We start from the raw sequence: 10,994 nt of genomic DNA, 5'->3' as shown, positions 1-10,994 counted from the left end.
TATGAAATAAGAAGAAGTCATGTAAGATGAAAATAGCTGCACCATGAGAAAACCAACATAGTGGGTGTGCGACCAGCATGGACCCAGACCAGCCTGCGCATCCACGCAGTCTGGTCAGGATCCATGCTGTTCGCTAACAGTTTCTCCAATTCCAATAGGCTTTAAAAGCGAACAGCATGGAGCCTGACCAGACTGCGCGGATGCGCAGGCTGGTCTGGATCCATGCTGGTCGCAAACCCACTATGTTGATTTTCTCATGGCACGGCTCAAATATCTCTCACACAGGAGCTCCATATTTTGCAGTTTCAACTACAGTGATGTCACTTGTGAAAATATTGCATCTGATATTCACTACGCGACAGATATTTTAATCTTACGCTATCTTCTACTTGAATTTGTTGTCTTCATTCGCATTCTGAACTAGCATTTTTGTGGATTTCTGTTTATCCCAATAAGAATCGATCATATTTCTCATGGAGTGTACAAAAGTCATGTCAAAAGACTTTCTATTTTTATTGAAGAAATAGAGACTATTTGTTTGTTTCAGTGCAAGACTACAATATATTTCACTGCGTGAGCTATGCAATATTTTCATTAATGGCACAGCCATTTGAAAATGTAAAATATGGTGCTCTTGATCGAGAGATATTTCTATTTTACATAATATGAGCCGCTCTATGAGAAAACCAACATAGTGCATTTGCAACCAGCATGGATCCACACCAGCCTGCGCATCCACGCAGTCTGGTCAGGATCCGTACTGTTTGCTAATGGTTTCTCTTATTACAATAGGGTTTAAAAGTGAACAGCATGGATCCTGACCAGACTGCGGATGCGCAGGCTGGTCTGGATCCATGCTGGTCGCAAATGCACTGTGTTGGTTTTCTCATGGTGCGGCTCATATTATGATGCCAAAATCCAGAGCATTGCATACTAATCACAAAATCTAGCCTTTCAACTGTACCTGTAAAAGAACAGAACAGATAATTATTTCCGACTTGTACATAGTACATTGTCATATGAATGCAAAGTTATTTAAAAATCAATATAGTTATGATGATATATAACTGAAATTCATAAACATACAATATATAGATCAAATGAACATATTTTGTTAAAACAAGTTACTTATGTTTTAACCCTTATCATGCTGGACACGATTGGTTCTGCCTTTGCGACCAGTGTAGATCATGATCAGCCTGCACATTCACATCATGATCTGTACTGTTCGCCATTCAGTCAGTATCTTTTAGGTAAGAACCCCTTTTCACAGTTAATGGTACTGTCCAAATTGAAAAATGGACAAGTTTGTTACAGAAATTTAGCATGGTAAGGGTTAAACAAGTAGATTTGTCTGTAGGGAGTGATTCAATTAAAGTTAGCATGAACGTTTTTGAGGACATTTATTGTTCTGCATAAGGATAGACATACATGTATGAAATTTCCCTAGGACCAAGCTGCAGTAGACTGTGTTCCATGGTTGGAAATGCACTTACATGTCCATCGATCATGCGCATGGTCATTTAAACAAAATGCAATGTCTTTGAAAATTATCTTGCAAGTATGGAAACAAGTTGACTTGTACCAATATTTTTCCTGATAGGGCCACATTGGTTTAAACAAAATATTTGATGATTATTTTCCCTTGCAATACTTTTTTCATTATTCACTTTTTAGCTGAAGCAGGTCTAATTTTCATTTCCACTTTCTTTAATGAATAATTTGGTCCAGTCCAAGGTTTCCAAGTAATTCCATCAAATCTTTTCTCTGGAATTTTTCCACCTTTATAAAATTTGCCATTCAGGTTTGAAGAATAGCACTTGTAATACCACCCAGCACCATAGAATCTTTTCGCACAACTTCCACCAAACTCTTTAACTACTTTATCATTGTCTACATCTTTAGTGGAGAATTTGCTTCCATCATGTTTAGTAAGGCCATCCCCAGCATCGCCATTATAGGCGTCAATATGAAGTTTATAACCTTCTTCCTCATTATCGACAAGGAAATAGTCAAATTCGGCATATTTCTTAGTTTTATCCCAGTCCATGAGGTCTACTCGCAGTTTGTAGTAATCTTGATTGGTCAGGAGATGTATGTTGTCATTTCCAAGCCAGTGTTCTCCATAGAGACCTTTTGAACAAAATTATAAACAATTAGTGCATTCTTAAAGTCAAGGTGTTTAATTATAACTTTCTAATTAACACAAATACTCCTAAAGGACAGGCAGTATTTGTTTGTTTGGTTTAAGGAATTCTATAGTACAGTCAAACCTGTATTAAGCAGCCAGCTGTATGAGTGGCTCAATCTGGTTGTTTAACCCTTACCATGCTTGATCCAATTGATTCTGCCTTTGCGACTAGTGTAGATCATGATCAGCCTGCACATCCATGCAGTCTGATCATGATCTGCACTGTTTGATATTCAGCCACTATCTTTTTGGTAAGCACCCTTTTTAACAGTAAATGGTACTGTCCAAATTGGAAAATGGGCAAGTTCATTATAGAAATCTAGCAGGGTAAGGGTTAAGGCAGGTAGCTGCTTTAGACAAAATTATAATGAAAAGTCAATATGGGAAGTTAGCTGATTGGCTGCATTAAAGACTAAAGGTGACCGCTAGGCAGGTTCAGTTATATTTCAAGCTATGAAAAAACAGTCGGTTAACCCAAGTAGTGTTCCTGGATTTTGCACCAGTATTGAGTTCACTGAAAGTCACTTACAAAACCTGCATTGGTAGATTAGAAAGATGAAACTGAGTCTATTGAAAAAATCACTAAACAAATCTAGAAATGTATTTCCGGTAAATAAGATAGTGCTGGTTTACTGTCATAAGATCTTGGCATATGAATTTTTATTTTCTGAATTATTGTTCTGAATTCAAATGAACAGGGTCCATACGAGTGTAAAAAATATCTTGATTTTATGAGGTGCAGTAGTCAACCATAAAGGTATCTGTTTACGCCAGTAAAAGGCATTTAATATTGTGTTTAGAAAGCGTCTGTAAGCAATCACCTAGTGAACAAGTTGACCAAATTCATATGAAGCGAATTTACTTCCAAGTGAGTCCAGCTTATCAATGAATATAAGGTATCATTATTTTTGTTGTTGTTTGGATTTATGTCAATGCAGACACAAGTTTATGTCATATATGGTGTCTATCCACCTTTTCGTGTTGAGAAAGATGCCGGGTGCCTCTCGATAGATTTTTTCATATATGTACGGGCACCCGGGTAGAACCACTGACCTTCTGTAAGCCAGTTGGATGGGTTCATCACAAGCAAAGAAGTATAAAACATTCATTTATAGCTCCTTGTCACAAGAAAGAATTCCACACCGCAAGCAAGGTCTCAAGGCGAGAGGCAAGTCAATGTGTCATTATACAGCCTGACAAAATCAATCATTTTAATCAAGGATTACTGCCTGACTGCTTAGGGAAAGCGCATATCTAAGGATCGCGGGGTTATATGTTTTGCACCCTGGTGAGACGTATGTTCTCGATGGTGATTTGTTTTTTGGATAAAATACATTGTGTCTGAAATCGTTTGTCCACCTCTTATCATGTGAAATTGGATGTTCTTTGAAGAGAATATAACTTGTACAGAATCCCGGAATACTGGTTAGGTCAACTGCCCACCGTTACTGTTGAAAATCAGTAATACACAAAACAATCGGTGAAAACTAATGCTGATATACTAAGATGGTAATAATTGTTTAGATAGAGATATTTCAAACTTTTATGCAAAGTTTCTGTATATGCTGTTCAGTATCATACCTCCAAAGCCTTTCTTATAGTCGTCCCACTCCTGGAAAAAGTTGGTAGTCCCATCTTGCCGCCTTTGAATAACAGTCCAACCACCTCGTCTCATATCACAGAAGACCTCAACTAACCTATCTGAACCGAGTGGTTTAACCTTGAATAACCCATCCCTCCTTTCCCCTTTAGTGTAATAGTCATAGCAGTCTGAAAAGTGACACGATATCTTGACAAAAACTATAACGGATGTTAGTAATATATACATTTTTTTGTACTTCGCATTTCGTAACCTGAGCGCAAGAAGTTACCTTGTTCTCCCACTGTGTACTTACACTTCTTCCAATTTCTGTATTATGTTTTATTAAATCTATTCTGGTTGACATATGCCCTGGTCCAATGTGTAAAAAAGTGTGGAGAAGATGTAAATTAAAGATCTTTTCCCAAAAGGATATGCTTTTAAATGCAATTTTATGCCAAAATGTAGCATAAATCATATTCATTATTCTGTTTAAAACATTGAAAATGCCAGTATTTAAATTTATGTAATTTGTGCTTTCTGAAACATTTCATAGAAATCCATGAGATCTTCCAAAAAATGTGTAATTTGTGACTTACCTTTAGGATCATTTTGTTTGTTTTTGTTGAGATTAATTGGAATTTTTCTTTCTTTAGGTTTGTTTTCAGCGTTTGTTGTCTTTTGTTTCTCTGTCTGCTTTTTAGTTTCTGCTTTTACATTGTTGGCATTTACAGCTTTTTCCTGACCTTGATTGCTATTAAGCTTATCGTCATTAATGACACTATCTTTGTTGTCTTTAAGAACTGTTTTACTTTCTTCTTGTTTATTCTGTTGAACATCATCTTTACTATTTAAATTGTCCCCTTGATTAATAAGGAGACTCTCTTTTCCAGTTTGAATTTCTTTGGTTTTATCAGAAACATGATTACCATGTGTGACACTGTCTTTGTCTTCTTTACGTACTGTTTTACTTTCTTCTTTCTTACTTTCTGGAGCAACATCTTTACTGCTTAAATTGTCCTCTTGATTGACAAGACTTGCTTTCTCCGTCCGACTGTCCTTTTTGTTATCAGAAACAGGAGTATTATGTGCGACAGAATCTTTGTTATTAATATGTTTGTCTATACTATCTCCTCCATTACTAACTGTGTTTAGAATATTTTCAGATCTACCATTGTTCGTATCCTTTGCTTGAGAATCTTGGTCTAGAGGACTATCGATTGTTCTTGCTTCTACTGAAATTTGTTTTTCTTTCTCTGATTCCTTATTTTTAATGTCCTCTTGACCTTTTGACTCTTCTTTATGCGATACCTGTAAACTAATTCCGTTACTTTTAGCTTCACTATTTGTTTCAAAACTGTTTTTGTCTTCTTCTGTTGCAGTTTCAACAGACTTTTCCTTGTCTACAGTATTCTCCCGAATTCTAAAAACAGGTTTACCATCTTTATCATATCCAACAATAATGTATCTACCGAAGGCATGAGTTCCTCCTGAATGTGTAGCCTCTTCCCTATTCAAACTGTCGGAAGTATCTTCAGAAGATTGCTCAGATACCCTACCATCATCGTTTTGGACAACTTTAAGGTTATCATCGAAAGTTTCCTCTTCTGTTTCGCTTGATTGCGCAGGAAATTCGTGTTTCTGTATGTTGTTTGTATCCTGTCCGTTGTTATATATTTCATTTCCTTTCCCTTCATCTTTCACATCGGGTATAGTAGGATAATCACTGTCTGCTACTTTTTGTTCTTCGAAATTATTTACTTTACATGTTGACCAAACTATATTTCGGAAGGGAATGCAGCTTGAATATACAATGGGACTGTAATGACAAGACGGACAAGTCCTGTTGTCTCTTGGACACCAGTTTGTTATTATATTACTAACAGACTTTTTCTCAACATCGTCTTTCATATTAGATCTGGCATCTTCCTCGTCTTTTTCATCGATGTCTTCGGTGCCTGAACTTTCTTTACCATTATGTGCGGAGCGACGTTTTTGTAACATATTATTAAAAAGTAATGTATCAAGATCATCTATAACATTTTCTCTATTTTTATGTTTACCGCCTTTTACATTTTCATGAACACCAGTGTGTGTCTCTACCTTTTGTTTAAGAACTTTTATTTCGTTCTGATTTTTGATATTTTGATCTGTTAGGTCTTGTACAGTTTTAACTATTGAACTCATAAAAATTGTTTGGTTCATAACCATTTGATGAAGCATTTTATTTTGCTCCTCAAGGCTTTCATATTTTCCTTTTAGTTCCATTATAATACTGGATTGATTTCTAAGAACTTCTGCAAGTTCATTTATCTTAGTTTGATGTTGTGTTATAAGCTCATATTTCTCTTTACTATGGTCAGGTAATTTAGGGTATTCCTTCCTAGATTTTTTGTATGCTAATTCTAAATATCTGTTTTGTCGTCTGCTCATGCTTTCGGATTCTTCACGGAGGTTCTGATAATTTTTATTCATTTTCAGAAGCTCGTTCTCCAGTTTAAGAATTTGATTTTCAAGTTTTGTAATCGTAGAGGAGTGATTTTGTTTATTCAAAGCTTCCATAAGTAACTTATTTTCAAGTTTCATGATCATAACTTCAATAGTTTGTATCTTTGAATAGTACTGACTAGTCTTTCGTTCAAGAATATTCTCAAATTCTGTCCTTGACAGTTTACTTTCATCGCTGTTTTCAGTAAAATAACCATGGTTTTCTCTCCCTTTTGCATTTCTGTTTTGTTCTTCTTTAGCATTAGTGATTGTATCAATGTCTTCTCGAGCATTTGCCACGTACTTAATTGAAGAATAAGAATTTGTTTTATGAAGGGTTTGAACTGGCCCTTCAGTTTCAGCATTTGACTCGATAATCATATCGCGAGGACTACCAAAATGTCCCGAATCTGCGTCCATACTTTTCTTTTCATACTGAATGTCTTTATTACTATAATGCATTGGTTCATAAATTTTCTTTGTTGGAAGTGAAATACTGTACACATAATCTTTCATGCAAAATGACTTTGATAACAAAAACTTATAAAAACACTTAAGTGTACAAAATTGGCCTATTGGGCACTTGATTTTAACCTTTCGTTTTGTTAAAGGTTTGTTTCTAGCTTTTAGCACTGACTTTGGTTTATCTTTAAGCTCTTGTGACACGTCATCTAGTCCTTCTCTATTATATACATCGAAAATATCGGACATTAAACATCCAAATGACCAACAAACACCAAAAGGGATTGAACTTGTCACGAATAATTCTTCCTCGTTGGCAGATAACTCATTTTCCTTATCACGCTGTGTTTCGTCGGCATTCTTTTGATTTGGTTGCACGACTTCTTCGGAAAAGTCATGAGATAATGACAAATCAGGATCAGAATCTTCCAGTAGTTCAGTTTCGTCAATGTTATCAGCGACACGGTCAAGATTTCTAGTGGTTTCTTCTGTGGATAGATGATCAATTTTATCTGTTTGAATGTTTTCAATGTTGTGCTCGTCATCTGTAGATACGCTTTCCTCGGTATCTTCCATTGCATTTTGAGAATCGTGAAGATCCTTATTACCATAATTTTCTAGATTTTCTTCGACAGTGTTTGTATTTGTAGCATCGGTGCCATCATTAGTTTCTGATATTTCGCCTGTGTTTTCTGTAAACTGTTCCTCTGCCTTGTCTTCTGTATCTGGTGTCATATCTGCGTTTTTGACATCATTATCATTATCAGTTTCAACTTCTTTCAAAGACATTCCAGAAATGGAAGGAGTATAGTTAAATGAATCCTTCAGCATGTCATTGTACATGTATAAAACTGAACAGTGCACCATGCGAGTTTCACGACTCTCGGACGCTTTCAGGACCAGAGATTCTATGCTGTTTTTGAGATTGAGCTGCTCGTCTGTAAGGTCAACATCGAACACGTCATCTGTTATCAAGTTAAGATACCATACACGGATGTCACAAAGTTTCTTTGCCCTGGAAATAATTCATCCATCCGAGTAAATATAGGTACATTAATACATGTATATCATATACTGCGGAGCTATATCCCAGCAAGTAACCAATATCTCCGATATCAATTTTTTATCGGATAAAATCGTTTGCCTAAAGGTTACAAGCCGGACGATGTCAACGATTGATGAAAGTGGTAGGTGGGGTGGGGATACAGTCCCAAATGATTTAATAGAACAATAAAAAAGGTGACTCTAGATAGATGTTTTACATGAACAATAGAAAAGATAATCGGTAAGGGTAGATTTCTCGGAAGCACAGAACACCTAAAACACAGCATCAGAGCCACGCATTAGCAAAGTAGGGCCACGACAAAAAGAAGCTGTACTGTAATGGAAATATATTACGGACGGGTTGCTTCAAAGATCTAACAAGTACATTTTTACTTTATGTGAAATATAGATAGAGGGTGAGGAAGTGGGGTGGGAGAGAGGGGGGATTTGAAGGGGAAAGAAGAACAAGGATGAAAATACAAAGGGAATGCTACGTTCCTTAATAACAGTCACACTACAATGTAAGCGCGCAGACACTCGTGTAACATAGAAAACAGTAGGACACCGTCTTAGACTCACAATCGCACCCATATAAGCAGGAAAAAACAACCGTGTACCTCCTTAGGATTCCTTCAGCCTGAATAAAGGGGAGCCACGAAAACTAACTCAAAATAAAGGGGGAGGGATGCAAAAAGTAGCGCAAATGCAAGAGGAAAGGAGGGGGGCAATTGGGAAAGTAAGGAGGAGGAAAAAACGCATAAACAAGGCTGTGTCCTGTGTACAATTCTTTTATTTAAACAAGAAAAAGGTTTAAGTATTTGCTCTACTTGAAAAATGTGGAAGATAAATACTTTAACTCATTTTCCAAGGAGGAGGAATCCCTAATTCACTCATTTTACCTCATTCCAGGGAGGAGGTACCCCTCGTTCACTCATATTTACTCATTTTCTAGGGAGAAGAAATCCCTAATTCAGTCATTTTACCTCGTCCTAGGGTGAAGGAGCCATCACTCACACATTTTAACTTATTTTCAAGGGCGGAGGAATCCCTGATTCTCTCATTTTAACTAGATATTTCAAAAGACTGGAAGTAAAATTGTGTGAAGGGACTATACAAACAAAAACACGCGCTAAAATCTCCAACAACGCTATCATTCAATACTAAAACAACAACATTGGTTTGATACAGGAATAAGCGACTAGACAAAGATTTCATTAATAAAGTTGACAATGTTTATTTTGTCCATTTCTCAAGTAGAGCAAATAGTTTAACCTTTTTCTACTATTTAAATAAAACACTTGTACACATGAAGTTATTCCTGACACAGGTGTGTTACTTCATCATAAATTATGTAGTAATGTAAGACATTTGGACATCTGTTGCTTACGCACATAACATGGTATCACAAACGTACATGTATATTGATAAGTTATATCTGAAAGATATCGGGCCTTTCTCGGACGTACATTTGTATTTCGCGATATTCCGGCCACCTATCGACAGTTGTCCGATATGACCACGGCCGCTAAGTTGAATTGCTAAAATGTTGAAATGTACATGTTGATATTTTAACAAATAAGAAACCCCAAAAATATAATATGAATTAGAGAAAAATTAAATTGCTGCGCAAAGGATATACATGTATGTTAATATCTGTTTTCTGTATGTTTAACTGATTCGGATTTCAATGACGCCAAACATTTTATTAATTTAAAATTTGTTAATATTATCTTTCTTTGATGTTTCCTTTTCTTATACCGCTATCTTGATAAAGTCGTTATTAATCTTTACGAAACTGAACTTCTTTTAATTTCTAGTTTGAGTAAGTTAATCAATGTACTTTTAACATAGTTTATAAAATGACAGAAAAAAAACTTACCTTGTAAAGTTTACAATATATATCACAGATATAAGTTGAATTATCTGTCGGTGGAAACGCATTTTTCTCTTTGAAGTTTAGATTTGTATATAATACAGGTTTTAACCTAACCGATTCCGATTATTAAACGAAGGAAGAATTTAATGAAAAAATAGATATGTGTCATTCTTTTAATGGAACACGTCACTTTTGTGAACACAGTTTATTGCAATAATTTTGATTCAATGAAACGTGTATCAACGTGGCCAAATGTTATCCCTATCTCATTATGTATTTATAAAGCATTCTATGCAAGTAGTGCGACATCTGGTCCGAATTTGATCGAACATCCAAATCGATTTTCAGGGTTTAGCCCATTCATCTCCTAATCTGAGATATCATCCAATAAAGGAAAGCTGTATTTATAATAATTGTTGAATACTGCGGTATTGTAAAATATTGTAATAACGATTAGAATATATGTAGCGAATCCGGGTTAGAGCGCAACACGCACTCAAGTAAAAACGCGACGCGCTCTAAAGTAAAAACGTAACGTGCTCTCAAGTAAAACCACAACGCACACTAAAGTAAAAACGCAACGCGCCCTAAAGTAAAAACGTAACGTGCTCTGAAGTAAAACCACAACGCGCTCTAAATTAAAAACGCAACGTGCTCTAAAGAAGAAAAAAAAACAAAAACAACGCAATTAGGTCTAAAGTTAAAACGCAACGCGATCTAGGTAAAAACGCAGTGAGCTTTAAAGTAAAAACGTAACGCGCTCAAAAGGAAATATGTTACGCGCTCAAAAGAAAAAAACGCAATGAGCTTTAAAGTAAAAACGCAACGCGCACTCTAAAGTATAACTAAGGGTAAGCTGCTGTTTTTTTTTTGTTTGATTAAAGTTCTTGTTCCTGTAATTTTGTGTTAAACGTCTTCGATTAAGTCTGTTGATCTAAATGACACACACGCACTGTTTTGGGTACAATCACCACTGGTAACAGTTTACTTCGCATGATGATCGAACTCCTGTGTTTGTATGAACTATGTAAGCTTATCTGTAATTCCTACCGGTAACCCATATGGACGACTCCTTTAGAAAGCTGTTAGTTATTTGTAGTGGGAGGATTGCCAAAGAACCAGAAGACGTTCCCATTTCAGAAGCTTCCCTGGTTCTTTAGAGTACCCGGTGCAAAACAGCAAGAGTTGACCGTCTGGTCCCAATGTTAATATTTTTAGTTGGAGGAGCGGGAGCTCGAACTCAGACCCCTGATTTCGTAGACAGACTGTTGTCATCGGACTATTTTGTCAATTCTGATCGACCTCGTGTCCTCTAAGTTGATTATAAACCTAGAGCCAGGCGGACTGAATATAAC

General features: G+C 36.1%; 1 protein-coding gene across 1 annotated transcript; it reads right to left on the bottom strand.

Moving 5' to 3' along the window:
* Positions 1-31: 31 nt before the first annotated feature.
* Positions 32-10,284, bottom strand: LOC123565891 (uncharacterized). The gene is made up of 4 exons (XM_053549953.1): positions 9,643-10,284; positions 4,370-7,734; positions 3,773-3,961; positions 32-2,133 (listed from the first exon to the last, which is right to left on the bottom strand). Exons 1-4 carry the CDS (start codon positions 9,702-9,704, stop codon positions 1,667-1,669), a joined length of 4,083 nt encoding a protein of 1,360 aa, XP_053405928.1. The 5' UTR covers positions 9,705-10,284; the 3' UTR covers positions 32-1,666.
* Positions 10,285-10,994: the final 710 nt, after the last annotated feature.

Source organism: Mercenaria mercenaria, chromosome 1, assembly GCF_021730395.1.
Source record: "Mercenaria mercenaria strain notata chromosome 1, MADL_Memer_1, whole genome shotgun sequence".
NCBI classification, from domain to species: domain Eukaryota; kingdom Metazoa; phylum Mollusca; class Bivalvia; order Venerida; family Veneridae; genus Mercenaria; species Mercenaria mercenaria.
The sequence above is the reverse complement of the archived record's forward strand: the minus strand, read 5'-3'. Positions and strand labels throughout refer to the sequence as shown.